Consider the following 26,890-nt stretch of genomic DNA (forward strand, 5'->3'; position numbering starts at 1 on the left):
ATATTGTGTGGGAGTTGTAGCCTCAAAGTCTTGCCCTTCATGTCAGCCAATAGTAGCACTCAGAAACATCCAGATTTCCTCCATGATTTTAAAACATTATTCTACTCTTCTCATTGATGTGATTATAACTTTTCAGAGGAAAGTCTATAAACTTAAGGTACTTAAAGAATTTATAAGAGGAGAAACAATAGAATATAGATTTCTACTGTGTGGAAGAGGAAAGCCTCGTGTGTTAAAACGAACAAGGTTTAAATGTAAAATGTTTACCTACCATCATATCTGTAGATGATATGTAGAATATAGTGGACAATAGTAGATGATAGTAGACTATAGATTTCTAATGTGTGGAAGAGGAAACCCTCGTGTGTTAAAAGAACAAGGTTTAGATTTAAAATGTTTACCTACCGTCATATCTGCCAAACCTTTTGGACCCTTGATGCCCTGGAAAGAGTAGAAATGGGTTTAAAATGTAAGATTGTGAGGTCTGATAAATTATTCTCTGGAGTTAGCAAAACATTCTCAGAAAGATATCATAGTACATAGACCACCTTCTTCCCCTACAGTCTGGCCCTGGAATTCTGGCTGACCCCCTAAGGAAAAAAGTCAGAGTGGATCGGAGGTGTGCTCAGACCTCAGAGTCTAGGATATCCAGGAGCATGGTACATAAAGACTCTTAGAAGATCAGGTCATCTTGAGAGCAAGCCACACAGTTTAGGATCCAATTCAAGAAAAGGTCTGTCAAGATCTCAGGGCCATTCAGAAACAGTTCTAAAGTAGACCCCAGCCATTTCCTATCCTTCCTCCTCAGGTTACCCACCACCATCTTATCCCGGCTCTAGTGCCAAATAAGCCATCCCTGGAACCCTTCAAAACAGATAGTCCTGACTGAGGTACTCTGGGAGTCTAGAGATCCTTATTTTTATTTAGATTTTACAAGCTAGTGATTTGTAACCTCAGGCAGGTCATAATAATCTTTTCAGCCTTTGTTTTCTCGTCTGTAAAATAGGTGTGTGCATCATTCTGCTTCCAAGATTTTTGCTTCTATGACTTTGTGGCTCCTCTACAGTAAATCCTAAATGGAGTGAAACCACTAGGTTCAGACCCTGGCTCACTTACTCTACCATCTCCTGTGAAAGGACTGCCTAGCCTCATGTGATAAGGGGTAGTGCAAAATGACAAGAGCCCCAAAGTCTTTCCCTTCATACCAAATGACCTCCCAGGGAATTAAAAAAAAAATTTGTGGACTTGCAACATTGTCAGTTTAGTTCAGGTTATATAAATGTCACATTTTGTTAGGATTTCCTTCCAGTGTTTACACAAATGTTTTTGCTCATCTTGTTTACATTCATAAACTCAGTCTCCACTGAGTTTATGTATTATGTATTTAGACAGGTTTATACATCTCCAGCTGCTCTAATATCTTCCCAATTTTCAAGTAAACAATATACATTGAATAAATATACTGTGTAAGGACTTGAAGCTAATGTCCTCAAAAGCAAACTTGGCTCATTCCCTATACAGATCCTCTAGTGCCTCCCAAATGTTCATTTCTTCATTCATTCAGATGGCTCTTAGCAAATCCTTATTCACTTTTACACAAAGGTTGAAAATAAAAGAAAGTAGAATCTATATTACCACTGGTCCTGGAGGGCCTTGGTCACCTGGAGTTCCAATAAGTCCAGGAAAGCCAGCATTACCCTAAAAATAGCCAAACCAAAGGAATAAGCTTCTCCTCTTGAATACAACTCGGTTAAAACCATCAGACCCACTTTGAGATACTAAGCTGTCATTTCTAAGCTCCAATGAGTCTGCTATGGACTAGTTAAGTTTATGAACTGTATCAATGGAGTGAGATGCCAACGGTAGAAAGGGAGATGGTCTCCTTTGGGAGCCATCTAAACTGCCCCCTACAGACCTAACCTCAGCTAACATGTGGACATATACACAGACACACACTTTCAAACCCAGCCTTAAAGGATGGCTCAATAGTCAATTTAGACTCCAAGTCATATAATTAAAAGAATATAGGAGGGTTTTGAAGGGGCGGGGGTGGGAGGTTGGGGGAACCAGGTGGTGGGTATTAGAGAGGGCACGGATTGCATGGAGCACTGGGTGCGGTGCAAAAACAATGAATACTGTTACGCTGAAAAGAAATAAAAAATTAAAAGGAGAAAAATCCTTAAAAAAAAAAAGAATATAGGAAATACACACTGAGGACCTGACATCAAGAGAAAGGAAAATTGCTTTCACCACTTTCTGGTCTTTAGAGTCTGATAAAAGGTCTATGCTGACCATGGTTTACTGGTCATCTTATAGGTATCTGAAATGACATAGCATTATCTGCATTTAGCCGATGTTTTGTCCCTTTTTATTTGAAACCAGAGACATCGGTTATTTGAAATCAGATAAATCAGTTATTTGAAATCAGAGACATCATAGAGCAGGGCAATATTAGCCAGCAGCAAACCACTTTAAGAATAGATTAGTTTTTTCCTTTATGCCCTTGCCAGTGTATGAAAATACCAATCATTGAGTGCCTAGATAATAAATATTCTCTTTCCTCTTTTCTGCACCGAATACTAGTCCATGTCTTTCCCAGAAGGCCTTGTTCTCTAATGTCTATCAGCTAAAAACTGTCAAGGTTTTAGATATCCACAGGCTCTTTCCAAAAAGAGCTGCCAGTGATTGTAGCTTTTCGAGACTGAATCTTTGGAACCCGAGGGAATGGATTTTAATGGTGGACTCCACAAAGCACAGTGAAGACATGGCTCAAGTCCACCAGGATGGCAGCCACGTTCCTGAGAGTCTAGTCCTAAATTAGCTAAGACAAAGTTAAGGCTTGAAGGAATCTGACAGAAATAGCGATGTTTGCTCTGCAGCTAAAACAATACCCTCCCAAGTGATATCCAGACTTACCATAGATATTGATATTGTGTAACTGAAACTCCAACTTGGATTTTCTTTTATTACACTTTGATGAGCTGCATTTGCATTCACAAGATCAATGAGAGTGGTATTAAGTGGGGGGCAGGGGGAGTGGGGTGGCCAGAGAAAGGTATGGAATTGTTTACTGAGATGGACAAGAGCTTCCTGCTGAGAAGTCCATTAACCCAATAGAAATTCTCCTGTGAGTAGTGTCATGATATGTGCAGTTATAGATCTTGGGAAATTCCTTTGATTCTTACCCTCCGCCCTCTGATTCCCTTTGCTCCCTTCTCTCCTCGGTGGCCTGGGTCACCATCTTCCCCCTTCACAGAATCAAAAGCAAAACCTTGAGTTTGAAAAAAAAAATAGCTTCAAACAAATGACACATGCTGCATACCAGTTGCCAGACCCAGAAAGATATCTTCTTACTTGTGCACCAGGAGAGCCAGGAAATCCAGGTTCACCCTAGTGTCAGAAATGAGATAAGGTTTTGTTTAATGTCATATGATTAAGTCTTTCTTTGACATTCCTCAGGGAATAAGAAGAAACTATAATTTTGAGAAAACAGACTCAAAACAGGTGCCAGGAAAAACAACTATAGTAGCAGTTGTTATCTTGAGCTACTCCCAAGTGACCATATTTTATTTCTATAATTCGATGTGAAATAACCGGCAAATGATCTTTACCAATCTTCCCCCTCCTTCTTTGCCAGACAGAAAGGGAACTATGGAACTATGTGTTACATATTGCATAATGGAATTTCCTTCTTAAGCATTTTTATCCAGTGGTCTAAATAACCAGAGGTCTGATCCAACGTAAACCAAAGGGAAGGGTACCAAACTGGCTGCCAGAAAGCAGGTGTTCATTGTCAGATCAAAGGCACACTACAAAGCAACTGTTCATTCAACAAGTATTTAGTTAGCACCTGCTACATGCCAGGCACCTTTCTAGCCACTGGGAATTGAGCAGTGAACAGAACAAAGACCCTGCTATCATGGAACTTACCTGCTAGTGAGGAAGAAATGTATGTCAGGGAGAGATGAATGCTATTCTAGAAAGAGGATTAAGGGATAAAGAATGACATGGATAGGTTTGGGCAGGGGGTAACTATTTTATACAAGGTGGTCAGACAAAGCCTTTTGGTAAGGCTTTTGGGCAAAGACCAGCATAACTTGAGGAAGCCAGCCAAACAGGTATCTGGGAGACAGCATGTATGTGTGTGAAGGATGAGTGTGTGAAGAACCCTGAGGCAAGAATATGTATGTGTGCTGTGTTTGAGGAACCCTGGAGCAGAATGGCAGGAGAGGAGCAGGAGGAGAGGATGTCAAGGAGTTCACAGAAGGACCAGATTGTATAGAGTCTTGTAGGCCATGTTAACAGTGGGGCTAATTCTGAATGACACCAGGAGCTGAAGCTGGGCTTTGAATAAAGGAATGACATGGTCTGATTATCCATTTAAAAGATGAGTCTGAGGGGCGCCTGGGTGGCTCAGTGGGTTAAGCCGCTGCCTTCGGCTCAGGTCATGATCTCAGTGTCCTGGGATCGAGCCCCGCATCAGCAGGGAACCTGCTTCCTCCTCTCTCTCTGCCTGCCTCTCTGCCTGCTTGTGATCTCTCGCTGTCAAATAAATAAATAAAATCTTTTAAAAAAAAAGAAAGAAAGAAAGAAAAAGATGAGTCTGAGGGTGCCTGACTGGCTCAATTAGTAGAGCATGTGACTTGTTCTCAAGGTTGCAAGTTTGAGCCCCATGTTCAGTATAGAGTTTACTTGAAAATAAAATCTTTAAAAAAATAAATATAAAATAAAATAAAATAGGGCTCTGGCTGCTGCTCAGAGGACTAACTAGATGAGGCAAGAGTGCAAACAAGAATGCCAGTCAGGTGGCATGGTCTAGAGGGTGGCAGTGGCAGGGGTGAGAACTGATGAAATGCTAGATGTATCTGGAAGGTACACTCACAGTATTTGATGATGAGGTAAATACAGTAGTTGAGAGACAGACATTTATTAAAGATGGAGCAAGTATCTTCCTTGCACAACTGGCAGATGGGAGGCTGCACTCCCTGAGACAGGGAAGGCTAGAGGAGGGGCAGGTTGTCAGGGGAATCAGTTTTGACTGACCAGATATTTGATGATATTAAAAGATTATTGTTAATTCTTAGGTTGATAATGGTACTGTGGTTATATTTATAAAGAATCTTTTAGAGATGCAACTTGAAATATCTACTCATGGAATATATGATATCTGGGATTGTTTCAAAATAATTGGGGGAAGGATACAGGTGTGGTGGGGTACATATAAAACAAAATAAAACTGGCCAAGGGTTTTTCATTGCTTGAGTTAGGTGATGGGTACCTGGGGAGAGGTGTCATTGTATTAGTTTTGCCACCTGTATCTATGTTTGAATTTTTCCATAATCAAAGGTTAACAAACAAAAGAAGAAGAAAAAGGAAGGAAGAGGGGGATGGAAGAGAAGGAAAAGGAGGAGAAAGAGGAGGAGGTCATGGAGGAGAAGAAGGAGGGAAAGGAGGAGGAGGAGAAGGTTGTTTTGTTACATGCCAGTTTTAAGGTGGAAACATGTTTAGAGTTTAAGACACCGGTCCAAGCTGGAGAAGTGCACTGGAGATCACAGGATAGATTAAGGATACTTGATGCCATGGAACTGGATAAGGTCACCTGAGAAGAAAGTAAAGAGGAGAACAACAGAAGTATAAGGAACAAAAAGAGCAAAGGAAAAAAGAGACAGACAGACAGAGAGAAACCAAGAAACAGACTCTTAACTATAGAGAAAAAAACTGATGGTTACCAGAGGAGAGGTGGGGGAAGGGATGGAGGAAATAGGTGATGGCGATTAAGGAGGGCACTTGTGATGAGCACTGGGTGTTATATGGAAGTGTTGATCACTATACCGTACACCTGAAACTAATACTACACTCTATGTTAACTATATTGGAGTTAAAATTAAAAACTTAATAAAAATTTTTAAAAATTAAAATTAAAGAAAAGTGTAAGGATAGAGTCCTGAGTCTTCTAATATTTAGAGGTCAAGAATATTCAAAAGAAACTAAAAACAAGAAGCCAGCAAAAACCAGGGAAGTGGTATATTCTGGGAGATGATAGAGGAAAGGTTTTAAGAAGAAGGCCATGATCACCTTTGTCAAATGCTGCTGAGACTTGGAGTATGATGCGGACAGAGAACTGACCACTGGATTTAGCACCATGGGTTTTACCTTGACTAAAGCAGATGTCATTGAGTGGGCAGGGGCTAGGGGTAAAGGCTGTCAACTGTCATCAGTTTGAAAGAACCAGAGGACAGAAAGTGGAGTTTCTCAACCATAGCACTACTAATATTTTGGACCTGATGATTCTTCTTTGTTGTGAGGGGCTGTCCTGTGTATTACAGGATGAAAAATAGTACCTCTGGTCTCCATCCACTAGGTGCCCTCTTCATGCCCTCCCCCAGTTGTGACAACCCAAACATCTCCAGACATTACCAATTATGCCCTGGAGGGTAAAATCACCATTGGGTAAAAACCACAGATATAGACCTAATCTGTCAAAGAATTTTGCCAGAGAGAAAGGGGACAATGGGACTATGTAGTTAAGTGAGGGGTTTTTATGTTTATTTTTTTAGATGGGCTATATTCACACTTCTTTGTATACTGACAGGAATGATCTATGGAGAGGGAAGAAAATTTGATGATGAAGAAGAGAAAAGACCCAGGACCTTAACGAAGCAAAAAGGGAATGGAATCCACCCAATGAGAGATGCAATCAGTCTTAGATGAGGGCATGGACTCTTATCTATAGCAGTAGGAGGGAAGACAGGGTACAGAGGCAAGTCAGTTGGCCTACATCATGGCGGATGTATGTAGATGTTCTCTGTTCATTTCTCCTATTTATTTCATGAAACAAGAAGCACAACTGTCTGCTGAAATTTGGAAGGGAAAGCAGGCCTTGGAATTCTGAGGGAAGGGGAGAAGGTATGAAACAGTCAATTCAGAGAGGAGAGTGAATAGACAAGGGGAAGGTAGCCAGCCAGCCAAGCAGCAATGAGGACTGTTTAAAACAAAGCCATTAAGTCTTGCCAGGAAAAACCCATGAAATGTGGACTGAATCCCTGTGTTCCACAGTGTTAACCACACCACAATAAGAAGAGGCTGCCCTTGGATTTAGTGCAGAGCTGGTATGTGGCTTAAAATATGGGCATTTGAATTCTACCTAGAATTCCCCAGCTATGCAAAGTCCCCACTAGAGAAGAAAGACAGAATGTGCCAGGATGGGGCTCCAATGGCATAGCTTCTACACGCATATCTGTCTCTAACCATGTGTGACTGTGATGTGACCAGCTGTGTGACCATTGGCACATTACATCACTTCTTTGAATCTCAATTTTCTTATCTGTGAATCAAAAGGGCCGAACTAGATGATCACCGAGGTCCCCATTTTTCATCATTGCACAGATATTTACTAAAAGTTTACTACGTTTTGGGAATTTATGCCCATTAATTATACTCAGGGCATTTTTCTGGTCAATAAAATAGCAGCAGTGCCATCAAGAGAAATAAGAGAATTGCAGAGAAACCAGCCCAGGGTTAAGTAGCTGGGCACCACTAAACATCCCAGTGATTTCTTATGTTGTGAAGCAATAAATGGTAACTCACAGACCAAAGCACCAGAATAACTGTAACTATTGACATTTGATGAGTTGAAAGCTTCATGTGAGTTCCATTCTTCAAAACCTCTGTCAGCAACCCTTCAACTACAACATGCTAAAATACCATCTTCTTTGGGAGTAGAAATATTCAAACATATTAACTGAGTACCTACTCTGTGCCAGGCTCATTCCAGCAATACAAAACTGAATAAGATGCAGTCTACTGTCAAGTTCACAAACTTGACAAATACGTAGGGATAAATTATAATACAACCTCAATGGAAAGGGACTACTGTAGAAATATGACTAACACACCTTAGGAACACAGAGTATAGGACAACCAAATCTGTCCATAGAAGTCCAAGAAGGCTTCCACAAAGAGAAGTTGATATTTGAGTTGGTCTAAGAAAATGAGGAAAAACTGTCAAAAGGAGGAAGATGGGTAGGGACATCCCAAATAAAGGCAAGAGTGTTTGCTGAGGCGAGGAGTTGGGGAGGTTCCTGGTTCAGGTGGGACCATGTGGCACAGGTGGAAGATGAGAAAAGAGTTTGATTTTAAGAAAGGTCTCAGGTACACAACCTAACCCTACACCTAAAGGAGCTGGAGAAAGAACAAGAAAGGAACCCTAAACACAGCAGGAGAAGAGAAATCATAAAGATCAGAGCAGAAATCAATGAAATAGAAACCAAAAAAACAATAGAACAAATCAATGAAACTAGGAGCTGGTTCTTTGAAAGAATTAATAAGATTGATAAACCCCTGGCCAGACTTATCAAAAAGAAAAGAGAAAGGACCCAAATAAATAAATCATGAATGAAAGAGGAGAAATCACAACGAACACCAAAGAAATACAGACAATTATAAGAACATACTATGAGCAACTCTACGCCAACAAATTTGACAATCTGGAAGAAATGGATGTATTCCTAGAGACATATAAACTACCACAACTGAACCAGGAAGAAATAGAAAGCCTGAACAGACCCATAACCAGTAAGGAGATTGAAACAGTCATCAAAAATCTCCAAACAAACAAAAGCCCAGGGCCAGATGGCTTCCCGGGGGAATACTACCAAACATTTATTTTTTTTTTCTACCAAACATTTAAAGAAGAACTAATTCCTATTCTCCTGAAACTGTTCCAAAAAAATAGAAATAGAAGGAAAATTTCCAAACTCATTTTATGAGGCCAGCATCACCTTGATCCCAAAACCAGACAAGGATCCCATCAAAAAAGAGAACTACAGACCAATATCCTTGATGAACACAGATGCAAAAATTCTCACCAAAATACTAGCCAATAGGATTCAACAGTACATTAAAAGGATTATTTACCACGACCAAGTGGGATTTATTCCAGGGCTGCAAGGTTGGTTCAACATCCGCAAATCAATCAATGTGATACAACACATTAATAAAAGAAAGAACAAGAACCATATGATACTCTCCATAGATGCTGAAAAAGCATTTGACAAAGTACAGCATCCCTTCCTGATCAAAACTCTTCAAAGTGTAGGGATAGAGGGCACATACCTCAATATTATCAAAGCCATCTATGAAAAACCAACCGCAAATATCATTCTCAATGGAGAAAAACTGAAAGCTTTTCCGCTAAGGTCAGGAACACGGCAGGGATGTCTGTTATCACCACTGCTATTCAACATAGTACTAGAAGTCCTAGCCTCGGCAATCAGACAACAAAAGGAAATTAAAGGCATCCAAATCGGCAAAGAAGAAGTCAAACTATCACTCTTTGCAGATGATATGATACTATATGTGGAAAACCCAAAAGACTCCACTCCAAAACTGCTAGAACTTGTCCAGGAATTCAGTAAAGTGTCAGGATATAAAATCAATGCACAGAAATCAGTTGCATTTCTCTACACCAACAACAAGACAGAAGAAAGAGAAATTAAGGAGTCCATCCCATTTACAATTGCACCCAAAACTATAAGATACCTGGGAATAAACCTAACCAAAGAGACTAAGAATCTATACACAGAAAACTATAAAGTACTCATGAAAGAAATTGAGGAAGACACAAAGAAATGGAAAAATGTTCCATGCTCCTGGATTGGAAGAATAAATATTGTGAAAATGTCTATGCTACCTAAAGCAATCTACACATTTAATACAATTCCTATCAAAGTACCATCCATTTTTTTCAAAGAAATGGAACAAATAATCCTAAAATTTATATGGAACCAGAAAAGACCTCGAATAGCCAAAGGAATATTGAAAAAGAAAGCCAAAGTTGGTGGCATCACAATTCCGGACTTCAAGCTCTATTACAAAGCTGTCATCATCAAGACAGCATGGTACTGGCACAAAAACAGACACATAGATCAATGGAACAGAATTGAGAGCCCAGAAATAGACCCTCAACTCTATGGGCGACTCATCTTCGACAAAGCAGGAAAGAATGTCCAATGGAAAAAAGACGGCCTCTTCAATAAATGGTGTTGGGAAAATTGGACAGCCACATGCAGAAAAATGAAATTGGATCATTTCCTTACACCACACACGAAAACAGACTCAAAATGGATGAAGGATCTCAATGTGAGAAAGGAATCCATCAAAATCCTTGAGGAGAACACAGGCAGCAACCTCTTCGACCTCAGCCACAGCAACATCTTCCTAGGAACATCACCAAAGGCAACAGAAGCAAGGGCAAAAATGAACTATTGGGACTTCATCAAGATCAAAAGCTTTTGCACAGCAAAGGAAAGAGTTAACAAAACCAAAAGACAACTGACAGAATGGGAGAAGATATTTGCAAACGACATATCAGATAAAGGGCTAGTGTCCAAAATCTATAAAGAACTTAGCAAACTCAACACCCAAAGAACAAAGAATCCAATCAAGAAATGGGCAGAGGACAGGAACAGACATTTCTGCAAAGAAGACATCCAGATGGCCAACAGACACATGAAAAAGTGCTCCATATCACTCAGCATCAGGGAAATACAAATCAAAACCACCATGAGATATCACCTCACACCAGTCAGAATGGCTAAAATTAACAAGTCAGGAAATGACAGATGCTGGCAAGGATGCAGAGAAAGGGGAACCCTCCTACACTGTTGGTGGGAATGCAAGCTGGTGCAACCACTCTGGAAAACAGCATGGAGGTTCCTCAAAATGTTGAAAATAGAACTACCCTATGACCCAGCAATTGCACTGCTGGGTATTTATCCTAAAGATACAAACGTAGTGATCTGAAGGGGCACGTGCACCCGAATGTTTATAGCAGCAATGTCTACAATAGCCAAACTATGGAAAGAACCTAGATGTCCATCAACAGACGAATGGATAAAGAAGATGTGGTATATATACACAATGGAATACTATGCAGCCATCAAAAGAAATGAAATCTTGCCATTTGCGACGACGTGGATGGAACTAGAGGGTATCATGCTTAGCGAAATAAGTCAATCGGAGAAAGACAACTATCATATGATCTCCCTTATATGAGGGAGAGGAGATGCAACATGGGGGGTTAAGGGGGTAGGAGAAGAATAAATGAAACAAGATGGGATTGGGAGAAAGACAAACCATAAGTGACTCTTAATCTCACAAAACAAACTGAGGGTTGATGGGGGGAGGGGGATTGGGAGGGGGGGTGGGGTTATGGATATTGGGGAGGGTATGTGCTTTGGTGAGTGCTGTGAAGTGTGTAAACCTGGCGATTCGCAGACCTGTACCCCTGGGGATAAAAATATACGTTTTTAAAAAATAAAATTTAAGGGGCGTCTGGGTGGCTCAGTGGGTTAAAGCCTCTGCCTTCGGCTCAGGTCATGATCCCAGGGTCCTGGGATCGAGCCCCGTATCGGGCTCTCTGTTCAGCGCGAAGCCTGCTTCTCCCTCTCTCTCTCTGCCTGCCTCTCTGCCTACTTGTGATTTCTGTCTGTCAAATAAATAAATAAAATCTTTTAAAAAAATAAAATAAAATTTAAGTAATAACCTAAAAAAATAAAAATTAAAATTAAAAAAAAGGCAGTGACCAAAAAAATCAGCTTTTTTTTTTTTTTTTTTTTTTAAGGAGGGAACTCTGGCAGCTACAACATTCATAAACAGCATTCAGAAACCATGTCTGGCATACCACTTGGATAGTAAGTCTTATTCTATCTAGTAAAATAAAATAAAAACTATAGTCCTTCATTCAGAATACTTCATAACTTAAGCCTCACCTTTTTTCCTTTTCTTCCTGGATGTCCGTATCCATCTGGACCTAAAAGACCCTAAGAAAATGACACAAGATGAATGGTAGAGTTATCCATATCAGTGCTTGGTTAATTATGTTATCTGAACCCTTGGATTAATCAGCAGTGGAAGGAAGTGGTCAAAGCAGATGTACGGCTGGTAGAGGCTTATCTTATCTTATAGGATAAACTCTAAGTTACCTTTACAGGATAAGGAGAGAATAAGGGCTTAAAATTTTTAAAGAGCAAGGTATAAGCAGTTTGAGGGGTTTTTTGTTCTGTTTTGTTTTGTTTTCAGTTTTTAACTCCTTCAGCAAGATTTTAGACCTCACCAAGATGATACCATAGTTGCAAGGACCCATATCACCATTTAAAAACCCCCTTGGGCTTTTCTTGCAGGATAGAGTAACAATGGCAGAAACTCTAGAACTTGGTAAATCTCTAGAGATAAAGACAGACCTTAGGAAAAAAGATTGGGATAGAGGAAATGAAGTTGAGTGAATCAGTGCATAGAACATAAACCAAGACAGACCTGAATTTTCATTCCATTTCCCAACTGGTTGTATGAGGGGCATTAAGCAAGTTATTCAACCTAAATTTCAGCTTCCTCACCCATAAGATGGGGTAAAACACCATGTACACAGCATGGTTGCTGTGAAGATTGAGTGAGATTATGCACGGAAAGCACTTTGCACGATGCCAGCTCAGAGAAAGCAGTCATTATTCTGCTGCTGATGGTGCAGCAGTGATGATGCTTGCAGAGGAGCAATAATGATGGTGGAGGTAGAGGCAATGGTGGTGGTGGTGGAAGTGATGGTGGAGGCAGTGATGGCAGAGGTGGTGGTAGTAGTGATGGTGATGGTGATTTTGGTTACAGTGATGGTGTTGGTGGAGACAGTGACAGTCAAGGTGGAGGTGATGGCGAGGCTAGCAATTATGGCTATGTTGATGATGCTACTGGGATCTTACCATCTGTACACGGTGTGCTTTCTATATTAAGGAGTGAATTCAGAACCTTTAGGTGCTTTTTTGCTCAAGGGACAAGAACTGCACCTAAACCAAGTAGTCAACTGCAAAGGACAATTTAAATTTTAAGCCACAGAGATCATTCTTATGGCCTAAGGAGGAAAGTTTGAAATGTTAGAAAATGAAAGAGTAAGAGAAAGAAGATTGCCAAAGATGAATTATCGGGAGCCCAAAAGAATGCAAATGAGGTTCATTTGCGGTTTTCCCATCTTCTTTCCATTGAAGGACACACAGAGCTTCAGGCATTTATAACCCCAGAGACCCAAACTGTCTATTTTGGAGATATCTGCCTCTGACTTTCCTAAAATGACACCTTCCAGAAAGGCACTGCTCCCCAGCTTTGTCTGTCCCAGGGAGAGATCAGTAGGAACAAACTTTGCATTATTTTAAATCAGGATATTTTCACAAAGTTAAACAGTGTTAACTTCATCATCCGGATTGAGTGTAGATGCAGAACACTACTTGTCTCAGATTCCGGTCGACAGTATCCCTGTTTGTTCTTTCCCTTTCCACGTTTAAATTTCTCAGCCTGCTTTTTTTCTCCACCTCTGCCTAACCAATGCAATTTCAGTACTGAGTGCAAAACAACAGCAGGTTTTGCCCATTGTTCATAAAAGGAATTTCAGAAACAAATCGAAGCTGCAGGGAAGACAACATTTTTCCATATCATAAAGCTCTTTCCCATAAAATGGTGACTTGAAAATAGCCATAAAATAATTAACTTGTTCTCAAGTTAGAAGGATGACTAAGGAAGGTCTAAATGCATAGCCCTATCTCTGGTAGTTTTACCTATTGAAGTAAATCTCTAACGATCCTTGGTCTCCAAGGGTTATTTCTGTGCTCTGGGCAGTTGAGCCCATGCACTTAAAGGTTTGCATTCTGATTGCCTGTCTTATTTGTTTCCCTGGAAAAAAGGTTTCGTAAAACATGTCTGTATTCCAAAAAGTCTCACGTGCTTGTAAAACAGCTTTGTCAAACAGAAAACACTCACTGGCACGTCCCTCTTCAACAGCATGGGAGAAGGCAAAATAAATCCTGAGATGACTGTAGGTTCTTTATTTGTAGGAAGAGTTTGAGAATCTTTGACTCTCAAAGAGTCAAAGTCAACTGTTGTGACTAGAGAATCTTTGCCTCTCAGAGTCTAGTCAACTGCTGTGACTAGATTCACAACAGTTCTGGGGATCAGATCATATTTGTATCCCAAATATTCATCAAGAATATGAGAATTTGGTGGGAAACAAGAACAAATAAGAAACAAGAAAGTGAATCAAGAGTCCAAAACAAAGAAAGCAGACTTACAGGTTGTCCTCTTAGTCCTTGTGGACCCCGCGGGCCTGTGGCTCCTGCATCACCAACTTCCCCCTTTTGCAATAAAAAGTAAACATGAAGTTAATTTTCTCCTGTGAGTTCATGCAATCTTATGTCATTCTCCTTAGAGATTCTACAGTCACACTTTTCAAGTCCTATTGGCATCACCGTTTGGTCCAAGGTAAGTCTCTTCCTCTAGACTTTGTTACATACAGATAATAACAAATAGAGTAGAGATTTTGGCACTGAAAATTAGCAAAACCAGGTATGAAGCACCAGGAACAGAATTTTGTATTATTCTGATTTTTCGAGGTGTAAATGTGAGAATCTGTATTTGTACTGAATCCATATATGTATCTTTTTATTGATATGTCTTTGCCTACTGATATAGGTGGCCAACTATCCATCCATCTTTCTATATGTCAGTCTATATGTCTTTCCTTCCCTGTATCCCTCTTTCCATCTATAAGGTAATGGCCAGTCAATACCACCACCAACCATATCAGAAACTCCTACTGGAAACGATCATGTAAGGAGAGATTTGCATAAGGAAACCCAAGTTGCAATTAAAAAAAAAAAAAAAGATGTGTTTTTTGACATTTACCTTCATTCCTGTTGGTCCAGCTTTTCCTTTGGAACCAGTTGGCCCGGGAGGCCCAGGAATCCCCTGCAATAAGATCAGGACTAAAATCACCTCAAGGGGCACAGTGTTAACTGTCTGACTCTCTTGCTGTTATTGAAATAGTCTGGAACTGGTCCTATACTCACAAATCACCTTTAATGTTTTATACAATTAATTGTATCCTTCAACAGACAAAATGCTTCCTATGCACATTTAATCTCTGGGCGGCAGGGTGGGGTGGGGGAGGAGGAGGGAGGCATTCTGGGTAAGAGGTCACATCTCCCAAGTACTGAGCACTGAAGCAATGATCTGGCTGCTAGAGGGAAAAACACCATTTGATTAGGAGATCCAGAAGACAAACACCTGGACTTTCACCCAATCCAAACCGAAAATATTATCAAATGAAAATGAAAACAATACAATGGGTTTACAGGACTAGACATGTCCTGCTCGAGAAAGAGTCAGAACAGACCTAGAACATAGGCCATCCTGGAGATGTGAGTTTGAAATCTCCAGATCAAGATGCTTCTGCCTAACTTAGATCACGCTGCTCAGTGTTGAAGCCCAGATGCTCCTGTCATTAGAAGCCACTCCTCATCACCTGCCTCAATGAGGTCCAACCCTTCTATGAACCTCTGGGATCCTGGGTTAGGAGTAGAAGGGACACCAGAGGGAACCAAGCTGGGAGACACTTCAGCCACTTCCTATCCAGATGACAAATCATTCTCAATCCCTTTGAGCCTCAGTCACCTCATCTATAAGACTGAGATGACAATGCTTCCTTTTATGTTTATAAGCAGTAAATTAGTCTTTTATGCCCCTTTTACGGTTCTATTTTTTGTCACACTATAAGTAAGGCACTATGAGCTTGGGTTAAACACCCTTGGGGCTCCGACCCAATCTCGTTGATCACTATATTCCCACAATACCTAGAGAAGGGGGTACATCCAGTGATCAAGTTAGCTATTTCTAGAAACCCCTGATACCCACAAATCCCAGGGCAAAGAGCGTAGCTTTACGTTATTCATCGGGAACACTCAGGTATCTGAATGCTATGGCCACTGTTAACATTGTTAATGAGCAGCTCTGCTGTACCTTTTAGTACTTCCAACTTACCTCAGCACCCGGTAAGCCTCTTTGTCCAGAATTTCCTGGTATTCCTTGTCTTCCTCTCAGTCCCTAGTCCCAAGATGAAATTAAAGTTCAACCAATGTTTATGGAGCTATTTATTTCCCATGTAACCCCAAAGTCACCTTAGTCAACAATGAGAGCACAAATCAGGGTGCCCTGACCCATCACTAGTGTGTTTATCACACTCCACTCAGCAGCATCTGCAAGGGAGCCCCCCAGGCTCTTTCTACCAGAAACGCTGAATGTGAGCCTTTTCCATCTGTACCTACAACCACGTCCGCAGCTCAGTCCAATGAGCCCTAAAATTTCAGAACACTGCTTTTATATTTTAATATGCCCAACTAATTTTAAATCCTAAATCCTAAATCCCCTTTAAATCCTAAAGGGAAAAGAGAGGGGCTGCTAAGATACTATCTCCTTTGAAAAGTCAACCTTTGCTTTATATATCCAAGGTCTGAGGACCAGAGAACGTATTTTGATTTTATCAAGAACCAATAGTACAGTTGCTTGTTCACAATAGTACAATAGCCTAATCTCACTGGGCACATTGCTAAGGAAGGTACTCATTTTCTCCCTGACCTATTTAACTTTACTGATTTCAACACTCATTTTTCTCCAGCTTTTCTGAGAAATGCTTTCCTGTTAGAAGCATGGATCGTGTCTTCTATACCTTCTATACTCCTGCGTGAGGCATTGTAATCACCCATTTAAATAGAGCATCATACATCCCAGTGGGTGGTGAAATTAAGGAGAGGTTTTTTATTGATTATCTCGCTCATGGTTCATAACACAGCTTGCTCCCCTTGCACTCAGCGGTATGATAAAGTGAATATAAAAGAGAAAACCACGACACCACAGTGGCAGGGGGTCCAAATTTGAATTAAGCCAGCGATCAAAAGAAAGGCAAAAATCCATCTCTCAGTTGTTTCTCCCTATGTTCAGACACTATTTTCTATCATAAAATAAATACAATCTCGAATTACACTTCAATCCCCCTTTTCATTCTTTCATACTTTTGTCAAGTCGACAAACAACAGAAACCTTTCAAAATTATCGCGTGATGCTCAGAGACTTTTTAAAGTTATGGAGAATGATTTAATGTGTTAGTAAGAATTGTTGTTTTAAAGTTCTTCCATTTAATACTTGGAAACAATTCGGCCTTTAAAAAAAAGAGATAGGACATGTCCCAGAAGGATTTACAGAATGACAGATTTGGGTTATACTTAGAAGATTCCAAAAGAACTGGCTGGAAGTTCAAATTTCCAGTTATCACTGAATAGTTACAACACCCCACTTGAGGACAAGTCCCTTCCTTGCCTTAATGTTCTGAACCCCACGCCTATTAGCAAATTGCCCTATGTATAACAGATACTCAATAAACGCTTTACTGATTTTTCATGCCAAATTTCAATACTTTGAAGACACAGTTTCAGAGGCAGTAATTAAGAGCATAGATTTTATAACAAGCCTGCCTGAGTTTGAATCCCATCTTTATCATTCAGTAGTTGTGTGAGCTTGGCCAATTTACCTAACTTCTCCATCCCCCCTCCATTTCTCTCTGTAAAATAAGGATAATAACCTTCCGTTAAAGGTTAAATGTGTTAATACAAGTGCTTAGGGCCATATTTAAGACGTAATAAGAACTTAGTAAATATTAGTTATTGGAGTTTAACTTGCCCAGGAGAGAGACTATACAATTTGCTTTGGAAGGCCCTGGAAAAGAGATATCCAAGGCCATTCTGATATATGTTAAGTCCCTATCCAAGAATCTGTTTTGTTTGATAATTTCAAACAAATATCCTTTAGCACTAAAAACAAGTTCACTGATACAACCTGTGAGCCTGTGTATCCAAGCTCTCCTTGGTAACCCCGTTCACCGGGTTCTCCGTGCATACCCTGTCAAAATAAGCAAAACTTAGTGAGTTCACCAGGCACTAATAATGTTTCTATTGAAGGCAGCCTTTCCTGCAAGATGTCACTTGAAAGAAAGAAAAAGAAAGAAAGAAAGAAAGAAAGAAAGAAAGAAAGAAAGAAAGAAAGAAAAGGTTTTGATTGTCTGTGCTCCGTTCTCTTGGAATTGGAGAGGATATGGGAAGAAGGGCCTCCACTTATGTAGGAAAACCAGATTCTTACTGTCTTTCCCAGTCTTTGCATATCTCCTTCCAATATCTTGGCTGGTGATAAAAGCAAAAATATTTTGTTTAAATAACCCAAGCTCCCACTTAACAACAGGTTCGTAAAAAGCCCATTCATTCCTTTTTTTTTTTTTAATCATTTATTTTAATTTATTTTCAGCATAACAGTATTCATTATTTTTGCACCACACCCAGTGCTCCATGCAATCCGTGCCCTCTACAATACCCACCACCTGGTTCCCCCAACCTCCCACCCCCCACCTCTTCAAACCCTTCTGATCGTTTTTCAGAGTCCATAGTCTCTCATTGTTCACCTCCCCTTCCAATTTCCCCCAACTGCCTTCTCCTAACTCCCCATGTCCTCCATGCTATTTGTTATGCTCCACAAATAAGTGAAACCATATGATAATTGACTTTCTCTGCTTGACTTATTTCACTCAGCATAATCTCTTCCATTCATTCCTTTTAAGTGATATGGGCTAAATGCTCGCTGGTGTTAAGGACCCTTAGCCCTTGTGAAGAAACTCAGAAGGTTGAACACAGCAAAAGGCGTGACATTCTGGGGCAAGGCACATAAAACACATAGAGAAATGGAAGAAAACTGGCTTTTTTTTTTAAGATTTTATTTAATTTGAGAGAGAGAGAGAGAGAAGGAGCAGGGGGAGGGGCAGAAGCGGAGGGAGAAGCAGACTCCCTGCTGAGGAGGGAACCTACATGGGGCTGGATCTCAGAACTCTGGGATTCTGAGCTGAGCCAAAGGCAGATGCTCAACTGACTGAGCCACCCAGGTTGCCCCCAGAAAACTGGCTTTAAAGCCCTACAGATTCAGGGCGCCTGGGTGGCTCAGTCCTGGGATAAAACCAGCATCAGTCTCTGCTCAGCAGAGAGCCTGTTTCTCCCTTTGCCCCTCACCCCTCTCGTGCTCTCTCTCTTTTAAATAACAAGTAAATAAAATCTTAAAAAAAAAAAAAAAACCCATCCTACAGGTTCTTACAACATTAAGCTGGCTCTCTAGGCAAAAGGTGAGCTGTTAACGTGATTCATCTAATAACTGATTAATTTCACCCTCAAATTAATATTTTCACTTCTACAGAGAAGATATATTTTGTAAGATTGAGGATAATACCCATTTTGTGAATTATTCTGCCTTCTTTTTCATGTTGTTCAGGTGTTGGGAAGATTACTATATATTCATGGATTTGCAAAGAGAAAAAAATCTTGAACTCAGAATTAATCACTACATGGATCAATTCCTCATGCTTCTGAAGTTTTTAAAACTATTCAGGTAAATGGGAAGCACTTCCCTCAATTATTACTGCTGTATTATTCTGGTCTTTAGCAGTTGATTTCTAGATTTATAAACATAATTTTTTTATTTCTTATAAACATTTTATTTATTTATTTGCCAGACAAATATCACAAGTGGCGGGGGGGTGGGGAGCAGGCTCCCTGCTGAGCAGAGAGCCTGACTGGGGGCTCGATCCCAGGACCCTGCGATCATGACCTGAGCCGAAGGCAGAGGCTTTAACCACTGAGACACACAGGTGCCCCAACTCTTTTATTTTTTAATTTAAATTCAAGTAGCCAATATATAGTACATCATTATTTTCAGATGTAAAGTTAAAAAAAAATCATCAGTTGCCTATAACACCCAGTGTTCGTCACATCACGTGCCCTCCTTAATGCCTATCATCCAATTACCTCATCCCCCCACCCACCTCTCCTCTAGCAACCCTCATTTTGTATGTTTTAAAGGCACGTAGCTAGAAATTTTGAGATAGGTTGTGAAATGTTTGCCTATCACGTTACTGACATTGACAGTGCAACATTCTGAAAACAATTTGGCTCTATGGAGCAAAGTTCAGACTCTTTTATTGTACCTCCATGTCTATACATTTATATTAAGGAAATCATCTCAACAAAGCGAAAGCAGGAACAAAACAAAAACCCTATAATACAGTTTTTCTTTACATCACTGACTATGATATCTAACACAATAGAAATTACCTAAATGCTCAACATAAGAATTGTTTAGCAAATCATTGTTCTTCTACAGAGTATGCTATAATATATTAAACTGATAATAGGAAGATTTGGAAACAGAAAAGCAGACTATAAAATAGTATATCCATTATAATAACTCTTTATTATCTATCTAGTACAGGAAACACACAAACATGAAAATAAATTGCTGGAGGCTAGTGGGTTTATGGACACATAAAAAACAAATGATATTCTTAATTTTATCATAATTAACAAGTTCAAGTTTTTCCTTATTGCCAAAATAACCTCTGCATTGATTTGTTTGCCATAATACAATGTTTTCCATAAAAAATATTATTTAGAATTCCAGTTAATTATGTATCTTGTAGATGCCAGCATTTCTAATTTTATAGACCGTAATGAACCATCTTTTTCCATATCCAGGGGATGCTGTGATCTGGAATTCAGCACCTCTGTACACTGTACTCTTCCAATAGTACTTGCCCATCTTTAGTAAGCTGCAGCCTCAAAACATAAATGCATCTATATGACCAGTGTTGCAACACTGGGTTAACTAGCAAACTACTGACGTGTTGAATAACCCCATTTCACCTTGGAGTCTGCAAATAGTTGGGATTTTCTCTCTTATTTTTAAAAAAAATTTTAAAAAGCAAAGGAAAAAGAACAAAGACAGGGATTCATCAAGATTACAATGTGCTAAATGGAGAGGCTTTCTATGAAAGGCAGCAGTTTGCACACATTTTTCTCTGCTCCCCAAATGAGAGGTCGCTGTTTTACAATTTGTCCCGATAAGACAACAGTACAGAGGCCTGGAGAAAAATGGATCTGAATTAGAGCAGGAAGACAGAGGGCCCAGGAAGGAGGAAATCCAAGAGAAATAAATCCCACATGTTTGAATATATTGGGAAGTTCTCAGTTTTCTCAAAGAGCTTTAAAATTAACTGGTAATCGGCATGTAGAACACAAAGCAAATAAGAGAGGCTGGCTCAAGGAAAACAGGTTACATAGCTGCAAATAATATTTGCCCAGCCATATGAGCAATCAGCTGGCTTGACCAGAAGTGGAGAAGTTAAGCGTATGGCAAGGATGAGCTGGAGACAAGTGTATGGAGAAGGAAACACACAGTTTAAGAGCAATCTTTCTCCCCCATAGTCAGAAATCGAGAGAAAAATATCCCAAACTGAAAACCAAGAAACAGCAAAATAAGCATATTGTTTAGAAAAACAGCAATAGAAAACAATAGAGACTCTTAATCTTTTATGGGAAACAAACTGAGGGTTGCTGGAGGGGATGGGTGGGAGCGATGGGGTTGCTGGGGGATGGACATTGGGGAGGGTATGTGCTACGGTGAGTGCTGTGAATTGTGTGAGACTGATGATTCATAGACCTGTACCCCTGGAACAAATAATACATTATATGTTAATAAAAAAATAAAAATAAAATAAAATAAGGTAAAGTAAAAGAAAATAAAAAAGAAAAGAAAAACAGCAATAATACCAGAAGGAATTGCCCACAGAGATGAAAGTGAGTGTTCCCGAAGAGCTGGAAAGAACAGACAGGAAGATATCTTTCACTATTAAGCTTACGAATGCAGTTTGACTTTCAATATATGCACAGGCTTCACTCTTATTTAAATTAAATTTAAAAAAGAGTAACACAGGAGATGGGGTGACATAGGGAAACAAAAATAACCATGACCCAACTGAGCAGAGAATCCACAGTGAACTGAGCAGACATTTAGATAAACTACACGTAGCATCACAAAAGACTTAAATAATTCAAGAGTAAGAAATTCCTTCTATTGCCTAGAGCCACTTAATTTCCTCAAAACTTAGCCTATTTCTTTCTGCCTTTTGGGGGTAAAAACAATAGGATAAAATGATAGCTCAAGACATTTATTTTACAAGTATTAAAACCAAATTAATAGTACAAGAGAATATCGATTTAAGAATTTATTTCAGGGCACCTGGATTGTTCAGTTAGGTGTCTGCCTCTGGTCATGATCTCAGGGTCCTGGAATCAAGCCCCACATCAGGCTCTCTGCTCAGCAGGGAGCCTGCTTCTCCCTCTCCCACTGTGCTTGCTCGCTCGCTTGCTCTCTCCCTTCCTCTCTCAAATATATGTCTTTTTTTTAAAAGAATTGATTTCAAATCCTAAACATTTTGTGAGAAATAATATTTTACTTGGTGTTGACAGAACTTGTTTGACTTTGAATTTCTCAATATCCATACTTTTCTAACCTATTTGATCTGAAGACTAGCAGTTCCATCTTCTTTTATACCTAGGAGGTCAGAAGTCACTACCCAACACACACACACACACACACAGGGACTCAGAGTTGACATAAATCCATCTGTGACTTTTCCTCCATCTCTAAGTCATGAGAATGCTAAAAACAAACAAACAAAAAACAAAACAAAACAAAACAAAAACACAACCAACAACAGCCAAGCATGACCACACTATGTTAGAGAGAAGACTATATAATAAATTTATTTCGTAAAAGAATTTCTAAGAGCATCCTGATCTTCAGATTTGAATCCTGTTTCTGCTGATTATTAGCCATGTGCCCTCTGACAAGTTTTGCTAAATCTATATCTTTTCTCTTATCTGTAAAATGTAACCAATGGTGCTCCTAACTCCTGGGGCCTTAGAAGGGTTACTTAAAGTGTTAGAAATAAAGGCATAGCACAATGACTGAGGCTAGATAATTGCTTAGTAAAATACAATTCCCCCACAGAGATAGTCTCTATCCCACCCACAAATCACATCCTTCCCCTTTGAATAAATGCTAAAAGCTCAATCTTTTTTCATCATTTAGGGACTATGAGATCCCCTAGAGTACCCACAGAAAGTCCCACTTCTTTAAATGAAAAAAATCGTGATTTCAGAGGTAAGACCATTCACTAAGGTATTAGCTTCCTTTCAACCTAAATGAAATATTATACCAGGTAGGAGGGGAAGCAGAGAACCATATTAACTTTTTCTTCTTCATGGAAAAGGTCTTAATGAAAACTTCTCAGTGATCCTCCTGCAACCTCAGACAGCCCAACCAGAACTCCCTTTGACGTCAGAGAGAACTATTTGAAGTAGGTATATCTGTGGAGTGAGAAGCAAGTCTTTCCAGAAAGCACTGACCTTCAGCCCTGGCACACCTTGTCTTCCTCTTGACCCCTACGAGTAGAAGGGAAGCAGAGATCTTAGAAAAGGAAACAAGCCAATTTTCAGCCCAGCCGACCTCTCTCCTCCACAAAAACAGCTGAAATAAGACCCATGAGTGGTTGTACTAACCTGAGGGCCAACATTTCCAGGCTCCCCCTGTGGTCCATCAAAACCAGAATGTCCCTGAAAAGGAAGAAGTAAAGGGAATATAAAAGTTTAGAGGTCTACACTCTTCTGCATTTATTCTTCAGACATGAGGTCTCCAATACAGAGGCCACTAGTCACAGGGGGCTATCAATTTTAAATTCATTAGAATTAAATTAAATTAAAAGTGTAGTTTCTCAGTTATACTACACACATTTCAAGGGTCCAGTAACTCCATGTGGCTAGTGGCTACCATATTAGCACAGATATAGGATATTGGAGCTCAGAAAGTTCTGTTGGTCAGTAGTTCTCTAGAAGCAAATGCATTAATTCTGGTGTTTTAAAATAGCCATGTTGTAGGCACCTTTCCCCAGAGATTGTTCATGTGACAACTTTTCAGTGTTCATCATGCTGGAACAGTAGTCAGAGATATTCCTGAATAACCTGTGCTTAATATTTGAAAAACACCAGTACTTCCCTTCCTACCCATCCTATAAGGTGCAGAGCGGCAGACAGAAACAGAAGACAGAAGAGCGAGTCTCTGCACATGTGGAGTGACCAATACGGACTGATGATGACAGAGGGAGAGGCTACACACTGTCAGGATGAGGAAATGCTCTAGTGCTCTCACTTCCTCAAGGTCAGAAGTGAGAAGATGAGTGATGTCCAGAGAAAATGAGTCCATCTTTCAGGAGAAATGGAGACCACCTTGGATTCCAAGTAGGGATATTTTCAGATACGCAATAAAGTCACATGCCAACTCAGTAAGAACACATAAATAGGAAAAGAATGTGAAATACAAAAATAAAAACATTTATGCAAAGCTGTTCTTCCAACTGTTATTTATAATATATTAAATTCTGAAATAATATAAATATCCCACAGTATGAGCGAAATGTTGATAAAATTACGGTAAGAAACACTTTTTGAAATAGTATGCAATTATTAAAAATTATGTTTTCTCAGAAGCTTAAGAAGAAGGAAAAATGTGTCATAACATTCTTTTCAAGTATGTTAAATTTTCTGAAAGAATAATTTATCCTGAATATGGAGAAAGACAAAATGATGTTTCCTCATTTCTTTATACTATACTAGAACACATTAAAATAAGCCCATGGGATCCTTATCTGACTTTCTCAGGGAGAATAGATTTGCCATCAACAAGTTAGGAAAGTTCCATAAACTGAAGTTTTTCTTGGCTACTGGAACTATTAAATTTTTCTCTACATTTTACTTTTCTGTATTCCCAAATATATGTAGTGTTGATTTTTTTTTAAGATTTATGTATTTATTTGAGAGAGAGGAATGAGGGGCAGAAGGAGAGAGAGTATCCTGAAGCAGACTCCCCACTGAGCATGGAGCCCCATACAGGGCTGGATCCCAGGACTCTGAGATCGTGACCTGCCCTGAAATCAAGAGTTGGACGCTTAACCAATTGAGCCGTCCAGGTGCCCTGGTAGCATTACTTTTATAATGGGAATTATTTTTAAAATGGTAGGCTGAATGAGAAAGGAGTCTTCAGACAAGGCACTCTCATGATTGGTCTAGATTTAAAAAAAGATTTTTTTTTCTTAAAATGCTTATCATTTTCTCATTTCAATAGTAGACAGCTTTTTGCAGCATAGCAAAGGAATCATCTGGGCAGATGTTGGAATCACTGGGTGAAAGACTGTCGGGAAACAAGAAGTTTACAGTCTCAGAGTACCATTGCCAGATTACTTGATCATTACAAGGAAGGAAAAAGTATGTTTACAATGGATAAGTCTGGTGAACCTCATCTTCATCAAGTGACCAAATTAATGCACCGTAATGAGACAGCCAACATAGTGTCCCTCCTGATGATTGAGAAGGGTACCGCCTAGGAACGTCTGGGTGGCTTAGTTAGTTAAGCATCTTCCTTCAGCTCAGGTCATGATCCCAGGATCTTAGGATTGAGTCTCACATTAGGCTCCCTGATCAGCAGGGAGTCTGTTTCTCCCCCTCCTGCTGCTCCCCAGCTTGTGCACTTTCTCTCTCTCTCACTCACTCTCTCTCTGGCAAATAAATAAAATCTTAAAAGAAGAAGAAGAAGGAGAAGAAGAACGAGAAAAAGGACCACCCTAGGGCAAATAATACATTATATGTTAATTAAAAATAAATAAATAAATAAATAAATGAAAAGAAGAAGGGTACTGCTTTGCTTAATCTGCCAAAAATGCTTAATCTGAGTCTAGTCATGCGGAAACAATCAGACAAATCCTAACTGAAGGATGTTTAGCAAAATAACTGGTCAGAAATGTCAATGTCATGGAAACAAATAACTGGACAACAGCTGTGGTTGAAGGATACAACCAAGGCAAGACAATTAAATATTCCACACAGTCCTTGATTAGATTTCAGAACAACAACAATAAACACAAACATGAAGGACCTCATTTGGGTAAGTGCAGAAATCTGAATATGGACTGCATATTAGAAAATAATTTTGTGCCATATTAAATTTTTTGAGTGTGATGACTGTATTTTGTTTATATAAAAAAATGTACTTGTTCTTAAAAGATACTTGCTGGGGCGCCGGGGTGGCTCAGTGGGTTAAGCCTCTGTCTTCGGCTTAGGTCATGGTCTCAGGGTCTTGGGATTGAGCTCTCTGCTCAGTGGGGAGCCTGCTTCCCTTCCTCTCTCTGCCTGCCTCTGCCTACTTGTGATCTCTGTCTGTCAAATAAATAAAATCTTTAAAAAAAAAAAAAGATACTTGCTGACTATTTGGAAGAGAAATGTTATAAGACCTTCAATTAATCCTTGATTAATTAAGTAATTAATCAAATAGCTCAATATCAATATATCAAATATTACCTATGTATTTGTATAGAGAGACATAAAGTAAATATGGCTAAATGATAAAAATTGGTGTACACTATGCTGTTCTTGCAACTACAACTTTTTCTGTAGATTTAAAATTTTTTAAAATGAAAACTCAGGGTAAGAAATAATACAAGTTCATCATAGAATGTTTCAAAAATTCAGAGTGTAAGGACTCCCAGGAAGGAGTCTGCTTCTCTCTGACCTTCTCCCCTCTCATGCTTTCTCTCACTCTCTCAAATAAATAAATAAATAAAATCTTAAAAAAAAAATTTGGACTCTTGCTGAATACAGAGTTTTGTAATCTGGTCTTTTCACTTAATATTACATCATGAATGTTTTCCTTGTTTATGAAATAGTCTTCTAAACTATTTTTCACGGCTTAGTAATATTTGATTGTGTGCCATTGTTTATATAAACAATCCCTTATCACTGGACATTCAAGCAGTGTAGTGATTTAAAATCTAATAATCTAATCTCCATCCTTGGAGCTGAATTTTTGTATTGGTCCATGATTGGCTTCTAGATAAATCTCTAGAACTGGAGAGACTGGATCAAAGGACATACACACCTTAACACCATGACAGATGCAGTTGGGGGCTACACAACACTCTTGCCCCTTTCTTTCTTGCTGAGAAAATGTTTCATTTGGGACAACACACCCAGCCCCAAGGAACGAATTATGACAGGTCTGAACCAGTCATGGAAATCTCATTGCCTCTGTCAGAAACTTGCTT

The 26,890-nt window shown here is 39.5% G+C and overlaps 1 protein-coding gene across 4 annotated transcripts in view; it reads right to left on the minus strand.

Annotated features, from left to right (window-relative positions):
* The window catches only part of LOC125104624 (collagen alpha-4(VI) chain-like), a 127,574-nt gene that overhangs the window by 27,980 nt on the left and 72,704 nt on the right, over nt 1-26,890 (minus strand). For all 4 annotated transcript variants that reach the window (XM_047737261.1, XM_047737271.1, XM_047737253.1 and 1 more), the window contains exons 20-30: nt 23,301-23,354; nt 23,148-23,183; nt 17,704-17,766; nt 15,856-15,918; nt 14,722-14,784; nt 14,109-14,171; nt 11,772-11,822; nt 3,355-3,390; nt 3,186-3,248; nt 1,636-1,698; nt 406-441 (exon numbers count right to left, since the gene is read on the minus strand). In XM_047737261.1, the coding sequence (XP_047593217.1) occupies nt 406-441; nt 1,636-1,698; nt 3,186-3,248; nt 3,355-3,390; nt 11,772-11,822; nt 14,109-14,171; nt 14,722-14,784; nt 15,856-15,918; nt 17,704-17,766; nt 23,148-23,183; nt 23,301-23,354 (591 nt within the window). The remainder of the gene's footprint in view (nt 1-405; nt 442-1,635; nt 1,699-3,185; nt 3,249-3,354; nt 3,391-11,771; nt 11,823-14,108; nt 14,172-14,721; nt 14,785-15,855; nt 15,919-17,703; nt 17,767-23,147; nt 23,184-23,300; nt 23,355-26,890) is intronic.

This window comes from Lutra lutra, chromosome 1 (assembly GCF_902655055.1).
Source record: "Lutra lutra chromosome 1, mLutLut1.2, whole genome shotgun sequence".
NCBI classification, from domain to species: Eukaryota; Metazoa; Chordata; class Mammalia; order Carnivora; family Mustelidae; genus Lutra; species Lutra lutra.